General features: G+C 42.7%; 1 protein-coding gene across 2 annotated transcripts in view; it reads right to left on the bottom strand.

Moving 5' to 3' along the window:
* Nucleotides 18670–18878, bottom strand: part of WDR70 (WD repeat domain 70) — a 292024-nt gene continuing 291815 nt past the window's right edge. For both annotated transcript variants that reach the window (XM_021076961.1, XM_021076962.1), the window contains exon 18: nt 18670–18841. In XM_021076961.1, the coding sequence (XP_020932620.1) occupies nt 18754–18841 (88 nt within the window). In that variant the 3' untranslated portion in view covers nt 18670–18753. The remainder of the gene's footprint in view (nt 18842–18878) is intronic.

The following is an 18878-nucleotide window of genomic DNA, read 5'->3' as shown; positions in this document are numbered from 1 at the left end:
TACATGCCTGGAGGGCAAGGAAATGTAAAAAAAAACCCTGCTGCCATGTTTTCCCCAAGTTCTGAGCCTTCTAGTTTCTTTACCCCTGGAAATTCACCAAGAAGGAGTGCTTTCTTATCCTCAGGCTGGCTCCCATGGAAGGCACTTATTCATATATCCCTAGCATTCTCAGTGGATAGGTGGGAGTTAGAACGAAGGATATTAGGCTCCAAAGTGAGGTTAGAGTCAAGAAATCTCATTGTATAGGTGAGGAAACTGAGATTCCAAGAGACTGGTACATTTTCCAAGCTCACAGCAAATTATTGGTCCAGTCTGGGCCAGAACTCAGGTCTCATGACTCTCACCATATTCTATGCCCAGCATGAGATACCTGCGTTATGAGAACGGAAGTAGATTTACCCAGCTATAGCTGGACACTGGCCACGTTAAAGTTTTTTTGCTGGTCATTTTAAACTTCTTTCTGGTAACTCTCTCAATTAAGGTGATAGTGGCAACGCATATACCCAATAGTCATTACCAAGAGCCATATAAGATGCCATGGATTAAATACAGAAAAGCAGGAAAGCCTACCAGGAAGACCACCAGCCTGGTGATCAGATCCTGTCTCAGTCCCAGGGCTAGTTCTCTGAGAGCTTAGGCAGGCGAGAGAGCAAAGACACAGGGACCATCAGAACCAAATTCAAGAGACCCCTGTGACCAGACACCACAACCCATCTCCTTGGTGAGGTCACTCAACCATGCAGATTCTCCAATGGCCAGTTCGAAAAGCAGGACCCCAACCTTAAGTTCCCTTCTGGAGGTAACGGAAGGATGGCTGTCACTACTGGCTCTTGAAGCCATTTCTGTGCCTCAGCATCTTCAGGAGTGGAATGATTTATTGTGAAATTCTTCTTGAGTGTATTGTGCAGACCAAAAGATAAAGTGAAAGCCATGATTACATTGTATCACAGTTCAAGGCAGCATACTTTTTATCCACCTTACCTCTATGGTCATATGGGAACTTTCCTCCAGAATTCAAAATACCAGGTGCTTCTGTATGATATCCCTTGTATATGGGATCTAAAAAAAAAAAAAGTAAGAATATAGCAAAAAAGAAAACAGACTCACAGATATAGAATAGAAACTAGTGGTTATCACTGGGGAGAAGGAAGGGGGAGGGGAAAGATGGGGGAGGGGGTTAAGAGACACAAAGTACTATGTATAAAATAAATGAGCTAAAGGACCTGTGGGTAGGTATGCATACAATAAATAAGCTACAAGTATCTGCTGTACAACACAGAGAATGTAGCCACTATTTTTTAGTAACTATAAATGAAATATAACCTTTAAAAATTGTTCACCCATGACTTATACGATATTGGATATCAATTATACTTCCATTTTTAAAAATGAAAAACAATGGGGTCCTTCATTTTGCAAGCAGAAAAAGAGAGGATCAAGAGGTTGCAGCGGGGGATTCCTGCTGTGACACAACGGGATCGGCAGTATCTTGGCAGCACCAGAACACAGGTTCGATCCCCAGCCGGGGGAACTCCCTATGCTGCGGGGTGGCAAAACAAACAAACAAACAAACAAACCAAAAAAAAAAAAAAAAAGAGAGAGAGAGAGAGATTGCAGTGGAGCCAAGACTGAAGCACTCCTTGGGGCTTCTCAGATCCGGCATCATCCTCTCAATGTAGCCATATTACCATCCAAGTCTTCAGGGCTCCTAAGGCTCCAAGTTTCCCAGATTTACTAAAGTTCAGAATCAGAAGAGACACGAAGCATTCCTTCTTGAGAAGTGTCTCATGGAGCAGAGTCCATGCATACCAGTTTCGGAGTCACTCAAGACACTGGTTATGAATGCAGATTCCTAGGTCCTGCCCTGGGAACATATTGACTCTGAATGACTGGGGGTAGGGATTAGGATTTGGCTTGTTTGTTTGTTTTGGTCTTTTTAGGGCCGCACCCATAGCATGTGGAGGTTCCCAGGCTAGGGGTCCAATGGGAGCTGTGGCTGCTGGCCTTCGCCAGAGCCAAAGCAACGCAGGATCTGAGCCTCATCTGCCACCTACACCACAGCTCACGGCAACAGTGGATCCTTAACCCACTGAGCAAGGCCAGGGATTGAACCTGCAACCTCATGGATGCTAGCTGAACCACAATGTTCCTGCTGAGCCACAACGGGGACTCCCAGGACTTGGTTTTTTTAAATAACTATCCCCAGATGACTCTGATGCAGCCTAACATTTTAGAATCAGTTTCTCTGGATGTTGGATCACGCTTTCATGGCAAGACCCTATACCGGAAGGCCAAATTCATAGCGTGTCTTAACAGAGAGCTTCCCTCCAGGCAACATTCTTTCAGCAATTTGTAAGACACCACAAGCTGTCAAAATGGGCCATATGGCAAGAACACCACTGATGGCATTTTGGATTTTAGAAGGGGGTAGGGTCCAACCCCCATTTCCCAAAGAATGACTGCTTCAACAAAGGGCTGAGTGAGAGGTTAGTAATGCAGCCACAATTATGTTCCACCCAGACAGACGCTGCCCAGGCACATGACTTACACCCCAGTCATGGGCTTGACTTTTGCGGGATCGCTGGTCTGGCATTTCCTAAGACCAGATCACTCTCCCTGTATCAGAGGGTTATTGGGATATTTATAAACATGCCCATAAAATGCCACCTTGGGGCTATAGAAACTTGATAGCAGGGTCAGTTTAGCCACACCTGCTACTTTCATTCTACTTTAAGTCCCTGTCCCTCTGTGTGTCTAGAAGCAAAAGAGAAACTCCCTCACTGCCCTGCCTCTAAGGAACACGACTAGGAGAAAGGGGCGGGATTTGCAGAAAGCTGAGTGGCACAGCAGAGAAACCTCAGCCCATGCCTTGATCCCCTTTGTGAACACATGCTCTGGGATTTAGTCTCCCCGCCCCAGCTGAAAATCAAATGGATTCACCTGCTGCAGCTCATAGTCTGGGTCTTGCCAAGCAGCACATGCAGGGAAACCAGCCAAAGGGAAGCCAGTGGCCCCGTCTAGTCCTATACTTCAGCGCTCTCGCAGCTCCGCTCCTCAGGCAGACCCCAACTCAGCAGCCCGACAGCCCACCAGGCCCCTAGCAGTGCCCCGCCAACACTGCTGGACCCACCGGAGCCTCTCTATGCCGCCCCCATGATAACCAGCTAGCGGGCCCTTCTTCTCACATTTGGCATCTTCCCTTTGGATGGTCCTGGGCTATTACTTCATCTCTCCTTGACTCCTCTCAAAGCAGGCTTGAAATTCTCTTAAAAAAAAAAAAAAAGAGGAGAGAGAAAGAGAAATCAGGAAGGTTCAACAGTGACCTACACTCAAAATCATCAAAATCTAAAGACTTTATCGAGGCCTCTAAATATTTGGATTCTCCAAGGGCTGTTTCTTAAAAGCCAACCTGCATTTCAAGCAGAAGTCTCAGATTCATGAAAAAACTCCAATATGACTAATTATGGCTGAGAAAGTTAGCAAGGTAAAATGCTTTCAGTTTCTCTGGATTGCATTTGAAAGACAGGGGTCGATAATCCAGCTCTGCCTCTGAAAGCCACTCAAAGGCAACACAGGCAAACCAAGCTGAGAGAAGATTTGTCTAGAACCGGTGAGAAATTTATTTCAGTTAGGCCAAATTTACATCACAGTAGAGTGATTTATGCAGCCTTCATGGTAGATTGGTCCTTTGCACAGCCATAATACGTGTCTTGTACTGAGCACTGTCTTGGCCACGGGTTCAGTCTTGTTCTTACATTAATTTTCTCATTTAATCTTGACCACAATCCCATGAGTTAAGGATTCATTTCTCAGTTGCATAGTTGGTGGAAATGAGCCCTCCAGGGAGTAAAATAACTTACCCAACCAAGGTCATAATACGTCACAGAGCTGGGATCCTAGGCTAGATCTCTCTCATTCCAGTTGATGGCCCCCACGAATAGCAGCACTGAACACTGGGCCACTCTCAGAGATCTTTGTCATGGTCCCAGCTCTACCATGAACTATCAGTGTGGCCTGCTCCAGACGGCTGGTCCTCGGGGCTCCAGGTCCCTCCTCTGTCAAATGCGGAGCTCACAGTAGATGGTCTCTCATATCCTTTCGAAGTCTGACAGTCTAAACACAACTTTGCTCTTTCACATTATTCTAGTGGCCTTCTGCCACTTTCTCTGGATTTTATGACCCATGGTTAGTCATAACTATCACTTAGAGGATGCTCCGTCCTTGATCTCCTCGGGCTCCCAGTTATAACATTACTCTTCGGGGTAAAATACAATCTGACAAGTGTCTGAGTGTCTGCCTTGCCATGGCCCACGCTGTGATGCAGTCCCCAAGGCACATGGGGCAAAGGGGAGGGGCTGTTTGTCAGATGTCTCCAGAGACAAAAGCAATAACATTTGCTTGTTGTGCTGTCCTGCCTCCTCATTATTTACAGTCCTATGATCCTCAATAAAGGGGAAAACCTGAAAGCTGACTACACATAAATGACAAGAATAAGGTTGAGTGTTGTTGACTGTTTATAATGACAAAGATCTTGGAGGAGGTGAATAAAGCCAGACACAGCTCGGTTAGGATCACACATCTGGCCCCAAGCAGAGTCATGAGTCTCACCTCCAGGCTACCCATTGTCTGGTGAAAGAGAGAGGCATCACGTGTGACACTTTTGGGGTCCAGCCAGCCTTGGAGCTGGATGAAATAAAGACCATAGCCACTGGGGCAGATCACCAAAGCAAGGAGCAGGGCATGGTCTAGTTTCTAGCCTCCAGGTGGGCCAGAGCTGTTGGTGGGCACTGTGCAGGTAGGGACTGGATTTCAAAAGTAGGGGCCCATGTTCCTTTTTTGTCTTTTTAGGGCTGCACCTGCGGCATATGGAGGTTCCCAGACTAGGGATCAAATCGGAGCTGCAGCAGCCAGCCTACACCACAGCCACAGCAACAGCCATACCAGATCCAAGCTGCGTCTGCGACCTACACCACAGCTCACAGCAATGCCCGATCCTTAATCCACTGAGCAAGGCCAGGGATCCAACCAGCATCCTCATGGATACTAGTCCATGCTAGTCCATGCCTCGTTTCTGCTGAGCCATGATGGAAACTCCAAGAGTCCACATTTTTGAGATGAAGAAACAGATCCACAACATGTTTCTTAGGACTTCCTTGTTTCAGATAAAATACATGCCACGATACAGCATTTCCAAGAAATATTCTGAACCAGAATTCCAGAAAAGTCCACCTGCTCCCACTTGGATGCCACTGAAAAGAGAAGCAGTAACAAGAACATTTGTATAGCATCTCATTTGCAAATTCACACTCTGAGCCCCATAATATCCCCAAGAGTCACTGGGGCTCCAAAGAGATTAGATAAATTTCTCAGTCTGGGGTTTGAACCCAGAGTTTTTCTCTATGCTGTGTATCTCTGAATAATAAGATATTTTCCCCAAAGAAAAAATACCTTAACATTTTTAAAACAAAATAAGGAGAAGAAAAAAGTCTATGTACTTTGGAGGCAAGATCACTGCTGGCCATTTGTCACAGTTGACTTGCTACTTTTCATAAACAAGAGGCAGCAGGGTCAGAGGAAAAGACCACACAACACCCAACAAAATGAACACGATACTTTTTAATGCTTTGGAGAAACAAGGGCAAACAAGGAGGGAAAAAGCACTATCAAAATAGCCTATGAGAAATGCAGAAGATAACTTTCCCATTTTTCTAAATTGGGATGGTGTTTGGGTGCTGTCATCACCAGCACCATGAAGGTCATTGAGGTGAACAAGGCAACAGTGAGGCCAACACGTCCCCATGGGCTCCATGAGAGGCTGAACCAAACAGAGCCAGAGCCCACCTCAGACAACCTCAGCCAAATCTTGGGTGATTTCCATGTTAGATGATAACCTCTCGAATATGCAGACTCCAATTCTCCTTGATTATGGGACCAACACAGATTTGGGCTTGTTTTCTGAGAATGTGCCCTTCGCGTACATTCAGTGAGACATTACTTATTAAATAAACACAGGAGCCAACCACTATATTATCATGTTATAGGCTGCAAAGCCCCCTATCATTACAACCATTAGACACCCTCTTGGATACAGGCTGGGTGATTAACATCGTCCCCATTCCACGAATGAAGTCAGGCTCACAGTTTACATGACTTCCCTAAACGCACACAGTTACTGGGATAGCAAAGGAGAAACATGACCCCGAAACTTCTGACTTCATCTTTCAGGCAACTTCCAAGATACCAGCATACCACGGATTGACTCCTTGATGAACGTGGTACATTTTCTTCCAACATATGTTTATCTTCTGCCATGGCTAATCAGCTTCAGAGATCCGAGGAGCAGCACCAGACACATCTGGTCACCTCAGCTCTGTCGGGCAGAGCCGAGAGGAGATCCAGCGGTCAGCCACCCACGCTTCACAGTGACTTGTAAACAGAAAAACCATCATCGGTTATTCAGCCATTGGTGCCTTGGAATACAAAAGGCTGCGAGGAAGACTTACCCATAGACTTACAGCCTACTGGGTACTTCTGGTTGGGAGGCTCCGATGCTTGACATCTGTCTGTCCCAAGAATCTAAGTGCGGAAGCCGTAGCAGCTCAAGGAAACCCTGCCAGTGAAGTTGATTGAGTGGAAAATGAGGGAGGAGCAGCCAGTCTGCTAACTCAAGGGAACTGAAAGGAAGAATATTACAATTATGCCACTTCGCTAAAATCTCTGGACTTGTCCCAATTGTTTCCTGACAGTCTTTCCATCCTAGAGAATAAAATCTGTATTCTCACCCCCATCCCATCAAGAAGAGTCAAGTGTGTCACTGCCTTAAGACAGATTCCTAATGACTCTACCCAGATATTCAAAATATAAGCTGAATTAGCTTCATTAGAAATTGCATTGTCAAGAGAGGATTAACATGGCGGAATAGAAGGACTGGAGCTCAACTTCTCCCCTAAAAACAACAAAATTCACAACTAAAAGTTGAGCAATCTCCGCCCGAATGGACCAGAATCCTTAAAAAAGATACCCTACTCCAGAAGAAAAAGAGGAGGCCACATCAAGAGGTAGGAGGGGCGATTTTGCGATATAAACAACCCCATACCTCCCGGGTGGGAAGCTCCACAGACTGGAAACTAACTGGTTCACAGAGACTCACCTGCAGGAGTGAGAGTTCTGAGTTCCACATCAAACTCTCATGTGTGGGGATCTGGCACTGGGAAAGAGCCCCCGCAGCATCTGGCATTGAAGGCCAGTGGGGCTTGTGTGCAGGAGCTCCACAGGACTTGGGGAAATGGAGACTGCCCCATTCTTAAAAGGTGCGCACAGACTTTCACATGCACTGGATCCCAGGGCAGAGCGAGGTCTCCATAGGAATCTGGGTCAAACCTGACTGCAGTTCTTGAAGGACATCCTGGGAAAAAGGGGTGAATGTGGCTTGTTGTGAGGGAGGGACATTGAAGGCAAAGCACTCAGGAGTATTCAGCAGCTGCCTTTCTCTGGAGGGGGCCATTTTGGGAAAATCGGGCCCCACACATCAGTCAGTGCTGAGAAGCCCCAGGGCAAATAACAATCCAGGTGGGATCGCAGCCTCACCCCTCAGTAAACAGGCTACCTAAAGACCCCTCAGGCACACAGCTGCCTCCAACACCATCCAGAGACTAAGCCCCACCCACCAGAGGGATTAGAATCAGTTCCACCTACCAGTGGGCAGGCATCAGCCCCTCCCAGCAGGAACCCTACAGCAAGCCCCCATACTGACTTCAGCCACAAGGGGGGCAGACACCAGAAATACAAGCGGCTACAAATCTATTATCTGAAAAAGGTCACCACACCAAACATCTATAAAAATGAAAAGACAGAGAACTATAACTCAGATGAGGGAGAAAGGAAAAATCCCAGAAAATCAGCTAAGTGAGGAGGAGATTCTCAGCCTCCAGGAAAAAGACTTTGGACTGCTGATGCTGAAGATGATGCAAGACATTGGAAATAAACTGGAGGCAAAGATGGATAACTTACAGGAAACACTGACAAAAGAGATACAAGATATAAAACTTAAACAAGAAGAGATGCAAAATACAATAACTGAGATAAAAAATTCACTAGAAGCAGCTAACAGCAGAATACAGGAGGCAGAAGAACGAATATGCGAGGTGGAGGACAGAGTAGTGGAAATTATGGATGCAGAACAGAAAAGAGAAAAAAGATTGAAAATAAATGAAGAGAGTCTCAGAGAACTCTGGGACAACGTTAAACGCACCAACATCCGTCTTATAGGGGTGCCAGAAGGAGAAGAGAGAGAGAAGGAGACAGAAAAAATATTCCAAGAGATAATAGCCAAAAACTTCCCTAACATGGGAAAGGAACCATCACTCAAATCCAGGAAGCACAACGAGTAACATATAAAATAAACCCAAGGAGGAATACACCGAGACACATATTAATCAAACTGACCAAAATTAAAGACAAAGAGAAAATCTTGAAAGCAGCTAGGGAAAAGAAACAAGTCACATACAAGGGAGCCCTGATAAGGTTATTGGCAGATTTTTCAACAGAAACTCTGAAGGCCAGAAGAGAGTGGCATGATATACTTCACATGATGAAAGGAAAAAACCTCCAACCAAGATTACTTTACCCAGCAAGGTTCTCATTCAGATTTGAAGAAGAAAGCAAAACCTTCACAGATAAGCAAAAGTTGAGAGAATTCAGCAACACTAAACCAGCCTTACAACAAATACTGAAGGAACTTCTCTAGGCAGAAAAGAAAAGACAGCAACAGGAAACAAAAATGCCACATATGACAAGGCTCACAAGTAAAGGTATCTATACAGTAAAGATAAGAAATCATCCATGCACAATTATACCACCAAAATCAGAAATCATGAGAAGAGGTGGGTATAAATGCAGGACACTGGAGATGAACTTGCAATTAAGACACCAACAACTTAAAACAATCTCATATACATAGAGACTCATATCAAAACTTCAGAATAACTGCAAACCAAAAATCTACAATTGATACACAAACAAGGAATCTCTGGAGAAGAAATTATCTCATAGTAAATAAGTGCATAATCCACCATGAAGGGGGTCATTTGACATCATTCTTGGAATGCTGAAGTCTTCTTACATCTGATTCTGACTTCCCTTCCATCGAAGAATTTATGATAATTATAATTAAATAATGCAACTGTACAATAATACAGTTCTATGATTGTATTATTAATAACCATTTCTCTCCATGGTACAATGTAAAGTCTATAATATCTTGTTTATCACATCACCTAGAATGGTGTAATGCCTATATTGAAGAATCAATAAGATGTAACAAATTGTGAGGACATATTTATATAGTTATACTGTTTTTTAACCAATTTATGCATTTTATATATATATATTTTTGTTGTTGTTGTTGTTGTTGTTGTCTTTTTGCTATTTCTTTGGGCCGCTCCCACGGCATATGGAGGTTCCCAGGCTAGGGGTCTAATTGGAGCTGTAGCCACTGGCCTACACCAGGGCCACAGCAGCGCAGGATCCAAGCCACGTCTGCAACCTACACCACAGCTCACGGCAACGCCAGATCCTTAACCCACTGAGCAAGGGCAGGGACCAAACCCGCAACCTCATGGTTCCTAGTCGGATTCGTTAACCACTGCGCCACGACAGGAACTCCCGCATTTTATATTTTACTTATTTTCAGAGCGTGTATTATTTTTGTTATTCTTACCAGTTAAGTTATTCTTTTTATTACACTATATAAAATATTTAATGGTATATAAGGCTTTCCTTATAAATTTTAGTTGCATAATATACACAATTTTAATATAATGCTAATTTTTAAAGAAAAATTGAAATGTAATAGATGATACTAAATGGTAAAGATGAAAGCCATACAAAATGGGATAAAGCATATAATAAATTTCCTATTTGTCTCAGCATATTTTCCATTCCACTTCTCCAGAGGGAGACACATAATCTGTTTCTTAAGATCCATGATATAATAATCTGTCTGAATGTAATTATGTTTAAATATATGTATTTTATTCTGTAAAAAAGAACATTCTGTGATAATCTATGTGGGAATAGAATGTGAAAGGGAATGGATGTGTGTACATGTATAACTGAATCTCTTTGTTGTACAGCAGAAATTATCACAACCTTGTAAATCAACTATATTTTAATAAATTAAAAAAAAAAGATCCTTTCGGGATTTCTAGAAACACTTAGGGAGAGGTGTACAGGATACCGAGGTGATGAAACTTGCATGTGGAGAGAATGAGCTGGTAAAATTTGCATGACTCTTATCAATGAGACTTAATGTGTACCCAAAATGGCACTGAAAAATGTCAGCAAAGCCTTGGGGAATACAGTATCTCTATAGATGAGAACATTGACTTGCTCTAAGCCACCACAGCTAGTGAGTAGAAAAGCCAGGGTTGGAACCCAGTCTGTCTCATTCCAAAGACTGTGCTCATGAACCAGTCTCCTCAAATAATTAATTAATTCTAATATTTACTGAGCAACTATTAAGTGCAAGACTAAGTATTAAACTCTGTGAGGCATGTCCCAGTCTTCAAGGAACAAATGATCTGTCCAGTGGTTTGAAGGTTTATTTGTGGTCCTAAATGGAAACAGATGGTTAGTCTAAAATGAAATACTTCTGTAAGTGCCTTTAAAGCATAGGTTTTATATTTACAGATACCTTGGTGATCTTGAGATATAACTTTATTGCTGTTATTCATAAAATAAATGTCTTTAACAACTATAGCAACCTGGACAGTGTACAAGAAACAACTGTCATTTTGTTCAGAATAACCTGTAATTGTGAGCAACACTCTCAAATCATTTTAAACATCACTTCTTTAAAGTATTAATATCATTTCATAGACAAATGCAAACCATGCCATGAATTATACATGTGACACTGACTTTAAATTCAAATTCAAATTGCTTAAGTATTAAAAAAAAAAAGAAATTGTATTGTCTATTGCTCTGTAACAAATGACCCCCAAATTTAATGACTTAAAACAACCATAATAAGTCAAGCCCTGCACCAACAGGTGGGGCCTTGCAGGGTGACGGAAGTGGGAGATAGGGGAACCACAGGATTCTAAGCTTTGATGTTGGACCTTGAAAATCTTGTGAATTTTTTCTCTTTTCCTGAGCCCTTAAAAAATGGTGATATGCAGACTTGAAAACCCCCACTTGGGACCAAGTGTGCCTCACATCTCAGAGTTCCGGTCATGGTGGCTTGTGGAAGGCCCATTCCAGATGGATTTTTTCAAAGGGGTCTGCAAACAACCCTCCCTTTCCTGATCTCCTCACACATAAGAAGGCTGATCAATGGGTGAAGCACATCACCTCCAAAGGATTCCTGCCTCAGGCTGTATGTGTACATCCAGACAGGCACCTGGTTGCCCTCTCTTCCTCCTACCATAGCTGACCCTTGGGTTGTCAAACACAGAAGGCCTCACAGTTTCCTGAAATAGTCATATTGAGTCTTAAAAATCTTTCCCAAGTTGGCCCATGACTCATAATATTCACTCTTGGAAGATACAAGGAAATGCTCACCTTTGGATGCTGCCTTCATGTAATCATGAAGGTGATTCCACTTTTTAATGGGACTGAAGGCTAATCATCTTTCAAAGAGTAAACATAGGGTCTGACAAAGCAGTAAGATTAACTGCCTAAGATGAAATGGGAGCCAGTTTGGTTTTGAGTCAAGCTTGTTTGGTCTGGTATCTTGTGCATGTGTGAATATGTATGAGAGTTAACTTCTGGTTTCTGGGTCTGAATGGCAAATTCTACACAATTCTCTTGGGAGATGAAAGAGCTGCTAGCAACACCTAACATCCCAGAATTAATCAACGCTAGAGATCTCCTCTACAGAAAGATGTACAGGGGCAATGCATGCTGCATACTTTGAGAGGGTTCACATGTCCCCTGCCCAGGTTAAAACCCCCATACTATCACTCTCTCAGAGCTTTGGTGACCCCGGACAGTTAATTGCTTGAGGATGCCATGGTGGCTCGGGCCTTGTTGGGCCACACCTGCTCACAATCTTGCTTCTTCCTCAGGCCAACAAGTTACCTATGAGCAGTCCAGTTACCTGTATAAATCCCAGGAGAGAAAGGCCAGCCAGCCTGGATACGGGCCAAGCTTGGGTGTTAAAAATCCTCCTCCCCAGCTGCGAGGCAGAAGCACTTCTCACCCTCCCTTCCCTCCTCATCCTTTCTCCTCCTTCCCTATGCCTCATTTTTTCAAAATTTTTTTGTCTTTTTGTCTCTTCAGGGCCACACCTGCGGCATATGGAGGTTCCCAGGCTAGGGGTCCAATGGGAGCTGTAGCCGCCGGCTTACACCACGGCAATGCACAATGCAAGCTGCATCCGTGACCTACACCACAGCTCGCGGCAACGCAGGATTCTTAACCCACTGAGTGAGGCCAGGGATCCAACCTGCATGCTCAGTCGGGTTCGTTAACCGCTGAGCCACGATGGGAACTCCTGCCTCATATTTCATATTTCATAAGCACCTTTTTAATCCATTTCACGGTACTAAAATCTAGGAACAGAAATGTGAATGAAATATGGCTCCTCTCATTTTTTAAAAACAAATTTATCAAATATTCACAGAACCCCATCCATTTTAGTTTTAATAATCTACTTCCCAGTGGGGGAAAGAGACACATTCAGACCCATGAGCCACACACATGTACACACTTAAAACTCACCAGAGTGGAGCGACATGGAAGCAACTGTGGGGGCAGAGCTGCCATGGAAGCCTGCTCAGGGAAAGCAAAGTGGATCCCTGGGTTCAAAAACTAACAAGCAGACAACAAAGGGACACATCCTCTCCAGGCTCAATGCAGCTGGACCTCAGTAGCACGTGTGAGAGGAGAGGAGCCGGAGTAAAAGGAAGAAAGACCAGGAGAGGCCAGATCCCGAATGTCCTCAATACCAAACAAGTGAGTTAGATACTAAGAGCCTCTGGAAGGCTCTATGCAGGGGAATGAAATGATAGAGTTTGGTTTTAAAGGTAATTCTGATGGCAGAATTAAAAAAAAAAATTGGATTAGATGAGGAGCCTGTGAAAAACAGGTGAGTTGGGAGCTAACATCCTGAGAGGTGGTGGTGAGAATGGAAGAGGGGCTCCCGTCTGTCTAGACCCGGCAGGAGGTTAAGCGCTAGAGGGCACATAGGAGACACTCGGAAAGTGGAGCGGATGGACACTGGCAAATGGTTAAAGGAGGTGGGAGTCAAGGGAGGGGACGAGTCGTGATGACTTTCAGGTTCCTTATTTGAGCAAACAAAAATGTTGTGAGCAAGGTGGGAAACGAAGGCTGAGAACCAACGCCGTGGGATCAGGATCCTGGTGATGAGACGACGGGTCAAATGCTCAGTGCCGCTCCCCACACCGAGGCTGAAATCCTTACATGTCTGTTGATCATCTCGAGGGAGAAAATAATTTTTCACAGACCTCTCTCGAATGAGATAGATCATCTCGAGCGTGAACACGGCCACTTGTGTTGTGGTAACAACGAAGAAAATTTTCTTCCTGCTGCATGTGCCTCTCTCTCCGCTTACATCACAGCAGACTCCGCCAAGACCTCTAGGATCAAGCTTTTGTTTCTTCCTCCAAAGCCTCCACTGCAACTTGTGGCTGTGCGGGATGAACACTTCCATATGGTGCAAAGTTATGTTAAGATGGAAAAAATATGAATTGCTTTTAGTAAATTTTATCCAAGGAGCAATACACTTACAAATCCTAAGCAGCTGGAACACAATAATGGTCCAGAATTGATTTTGTGTTTTTTGTTGTTTGTTTTTTGGTCTTTTTGGCCCTTTTCTAGGGCCGCTCCGTGGCATATGGAGGTTCCCAGGCTAGGAGTCCAATCGGAGCTGTAGCCGCCGGCCTAGGCCACAGCCACAGCAATGCCAGATCCGAGCCATGGCAACGCCGGATCCTTAACCCACCGAGCAAGGCCTGGGATCGAACCCACAACCTCATGGTTCCTAGTCGGATTCGTTAACCACTGAGCCACAACGGGAACTCCCGGAATTGATTTTGGATGAAGAGTATTTCAACAGGCATAGAATATTTGGGGCAGTAATTTATTAATTACTGCTATTTAGAGATCTTCATACATTCCCCCCCCCCAACTGTGGCCTTGGACAGATTATTTGATGTCCTGGACTTTTGTCTCATCCGAAAATGGGTTTAGCAGTTTTGTCTGTACCTGGGGGTTATGTGAGGATTAAATGAGCGAATGCCAATGAAGACCTTAGAAGAGTCAGGCACTCAGCAAATGTTAGTTCTTCCTCCTCCATCTATTAAGCTAAGTGACTAGGGAGGGCGAACAGGATGAAGATGGGGATGGAGAAGAAAAGGGTAAAAAGTAGCATACAAGAATGGTTTTTAGGATTTATCTATGAAGAATGCCCACCAGCACCTCAGAACTGCAGTTTTTCTTTGCTCTTTTTTTTTTTTTTTTTTTTCTGGCTTCCCTCAAAGCATATAGAAGTTCTCAGGGGCCAGGGACTGAATCCAAACCACAGCAGCAACCTATGCCACAAGTCAACTCTGGGTCTTTAACCTACTGTAATGATCAAACCTGCACCGATCAAACCTGCACCTCCAATAGAGACAAGCCAGATCATTAACCCACTGTGCCACAGCAGGAGCGCCAACCTCAGAACTGTAGAGGCAAAAGAAATCTATGTGAGTTTGAGTGGTTGTTAAAAAAGATTTAGGGGCAAAGGTGTGAGGGAGTGTGGTATGTGATACTTGTAGAACCAGAATCTTTCTGATATAATTTTGGATTATCAATCACTTTTATAACAATTTAAGTCCCTCGGACAGATGAGAGCAGGAGAACAGAAGGCAAGAATATTAAAAAACCTGAATTGTCTAGCAGGGACTATATGACCTGCAGTTAACAACCCCAGGACTATGTGAAGTCAGGGGAGAGAAAGGCACATTTAGCACAAAGATGATTTTGTCATTGTTACAACACAAGTGGCCCTTTTCATGCTTGAGAATGAAATGGGCTTTTTCTATTGACTCATTATTACTTTGGACAAACCACCAAGTCTTTAGTTTTCTAGTCATAAAAGCACAAGGATTTCTTAGAATGATTTTTTTAATGCCTTCTACTTATATAGTCTTACATTTACAAAGCATTTTTATATCTTTCTATTTTTTCAGTTTTTTTTATTATTATAGTTGATTTACAATGAATGTTTCATCAAGTTCTGTTGTACAGCAAAGTGACCCAATCACACACATTTCCCTGTGCTATAGAGTAGGATCCCATTGCCCATCCATTCCAAATATAAGTTTGCATCCAAAAAAACCCTCAAGATGCCCATCCATCCCACTCCCTCCACTTTCCCCCTTGGGAATCCCAAGTCTGCTCTTCTTGGCCATGGTCTGTTTCTGTTTCTTGTTATTTTTAGATATGATCATCTGTTCCATATTTTAGATCCCACAAATAAGTGATATCATATGGTATTTGTCTTTTTCTTTCTGGCTTACTTCACTTAGTACGAGGTTCTCTAGATCCATCCATGTTGCTGCAAATGGCATTGGTTTGTCTTTTTTATGGCTGAGTAATATTCCATTGTTTATATGTACCACATCTTCTTAATCCTTTCATCTGTTGATGGACATTTAGGTGGTTTCCACACTGTGGCTATTGTGAATAGTGCTGTTATGAACATCGGGGTACATGTATCTTTTTCAGTGAAAGATTTGAACAGATATATGCCCAGCAGTGGAATTGCTGGATCATGGTAGCTCTATACTTAGTTTCCTGAGGTACCTCCATACTGTTTTCCTTAGTGGTTGTACCAATTTACATTCCCACCAAGAGTGCTGAAGGGTTCTCTTTTCTCCACACCCTCTCTAGCACGTTATTTATTGACTTGTTAATGTTGGCCCATTCTGACTGGTGTGAGGTGGCACCTCATTGTCGTTTTGACTTGCCTTTCTCTAAAAATCAGTGATTTTGTTTGTTTGTTTGTTTTGTCTTTTCAGGGCTGCACCCGTGGCATATGGAGGTTCCCAGGCTAGGGATCCAATTGGAGCTGTAGCCGCTGGCCTACACCAGAGCCACAGCGATGCATAATCCAAGCTATATCTGTGATCTACACCACAGCTCATGGCAACACTGGATCCTTAACCCACTGAGCGAGGCCAGGGATCAAACCTGCCATCTCATGGTTCCTAGTTGGATTTGTTTCTGCTGCACCACGATGGGAACTCCAGTAATGTTGAGCATTTTTTCATATGCCTGTTGGCCATCCATATGTCTTCTTTGGAGAAATGTCGTTTAGGTCTTCCACCCATTTTCAGTTGGGTTGTTTATTTTTTGGTTGTTGAGTTGCATGAGGTGTTTGTATATTTTGGAGATTAGGACTTTGTCTACTGCATCACTGGCAAAGATTTTCTCCCATTCTGTGGGTTGTCTTTTCGTTTTTTTTAATGGTTTCCTTTGCTGTGGAAAAGCTTTTGAGCTTGCTTGGGTCCCATTGGTTTATTTGCATCTTTACTGTCATTATTCTAGGAGGTGGATCAAACAAGATGTTGCTGTGATTTATGTCAAAGAGCATTTTGCCTCTGTTTTCCTCTAGAAGTTTTATAGTATCTGCCTTATATTTAGGTCTTTAATCCATTTTGAGTTTATTTTTGTATATGGTGTTAGATAGTGTCCTACTTTCACTCTTTTACATGTAGCTTTCCAGTTTTCCCAGCACCATTTACTGAAGAGGCTATCTTTCTTCCACTGTATGTTCTGTCCTCCTTTGTCATAGATTAGTTGACCATAGGTGCTTGGGTTTACATCTGGACTTTCTAGCCTGTTCCATTGGTCTATCTGGCCAGTACCATATTGTTTTGATGACTGTAGTAGCTTCATAGTATTGTCTAAAGTCAGGAAGCTCAATTCCTCCATTTTTGTTTTTCTTTTTCAATACGCTTTGGTTATTTGTGGTCTCTTCTGTTTTCATACAAATTTTAAGATATTCTGTTCTAGTTCTGTGAAGAATGTCTTTGGTAATTTGTTGGGGATTGCATTGCATCTGTACATTGCCTTGGGTGGTATAGTCATTTTGACAATAATGATTCTTCCAATCCAAGAGCAAGGTATATCTTTCCATCTGTTTGTGTCATCTTTGATTTTTTTCATCAATGTCTCATCGTTTTCAGAGTATAGGTCTCTTGTCTCCTTAGGTAGGTTTATTCATAGGTATTTTGTTCTTCTTGATGTGATTATGAATGGGATGGTTTCTCTGATTTCTTTCTGATCCTCATTATTAGTATATAGATAATGCAATTGATTTCTGTGTATTAATTTTGTAGCCTGCAACTTTGCCAAATTTGCTGATGAGTTCTAACAGTTTTCTGGTGTTGTCTTTAGGGTTTTCTAAGTACAGTATGATGTCACCTGCAAAGAGTGAAAGTTTTACATCTTCTTTTCCAGTTTGGATTCCTTTTATTTCTTTTTCTTCTCTGAGTGCCACAGCCAGGACTTCCAAAACTATGTTGAATAATAGTGGTGAAAGTGCACGTCCTTGTCTTGTTCCTGATCTTAGTGGGAATGTTTTCCATTTTTCACCACTGAGAATGATATTTGCTGTGGGTTTTTCATATATATATTATTATGTTGAGGTAAGATTCTCTCTATCCTCACTCTCTGGATTTTTTATCAGAAATGGGTGTTGAATTTTGTCAAAAGCCTTTTCTGCATCTATTGAGATGAAACTAATGTCTATCTTTATATGGATAAAAATCAGGCCAAGTCTATATCACTAGCTCTATTTTAAAAGAACAAAGATTTAGTATACATTTACTTCATATCTGGTATTAATCCTATCCTCTTATCTAATCCTTTTGACAAACCTATGAAGATGTTATACTATTATTATCTGAGTCTAGAAGAGGGAAGCTCTGTCATGGTGACCCAGACAGTAAAGTGCAGAGCCAGGAATGGAACCCATATCAGTCTGACTTCAAAGCCTGCTTCCTAACTCCTAAGCACTGTTTTCTGCTGTTGAATGATAATCAGGTACACGTTCTTCCCTAGTATGGCAATACTTTTAGTTTGAACTCAGCCTAATTATTTATACTCATGTAAACAACCGTTGTGAAATTATCCAGAAATATTCAACATTTTGATGTCTACTTCCATATTATGCTCCTAGAGTTGCTCAAGACAGATGTACATCTCAATGCACATTCCCCTTCCCCAAGACAAAAGAACCTGTATGAGACCAATAACTGTTGAATAAAGTTTCCAAATACCTAAAGTACTTAGTAATAGGCTAAGAATCTGTTTCCTATTTACTCATAATACAGTTTAATAGCTATAGGTAAAAAAAATGTAAGCAGGAGTTCCCGCTGTGGCACAGTGGATTAAGAATCCGAATGCAGCAGCTCAGGTCACTGTGGAGGAGTGAGTTCAACCCCTGGCCTGGTACAGTGGGTTAAAAGATCCAGTGTTGCCACAGCTGCAGTGTAGGTCACAGCTGTGGCTCAAATTCAATCCCTGGCCCGGGACCTTCCATGTGTCATGGGTACAGCCATTAAAAAAACCAAAAAACAAACAAACAAACAAAACAGAAAATATAAGCACAATTACCAATCTTCCGATTGGTTCAATAATGCAAAGAACAAAACCTGCTCATAAAAATGTGTTTTTATTTCATTAAAAAAATGTTCAACATCCCTTCCACTCATGCAAACAGCTCTCATGTGAGAGTCTTCAAATTTTACGTTTTTTCCATTCTGGCTCATTTTTTGTTTCCTCATCATCAGATTCAACTTGGGCAAACATGGTTTTGGGCTGAGTCCTAAAAGAGAGTTAAGAAGAGGAAAAATTTAGTTGGC

This window comes from Sus scrofa, chromosome 16 (genome assembly GCF_000003025.6).
Source record: "Sus scrofa isolate TJ Tabasco breed Duroc chromosome 16, Sscrofa11.1, whole genome shotgun sequence".
NCBI lineage: Eukaryota > Metazoa > Chordata > Mammalia > Artiodactyla > Suidae > Sus > Sus scrofa.
The sequence above is the reverse complement of the archived record's forward strand: the minus strand, read 5'-3'. Positions and strand labels throughout refer to the sequence as shown.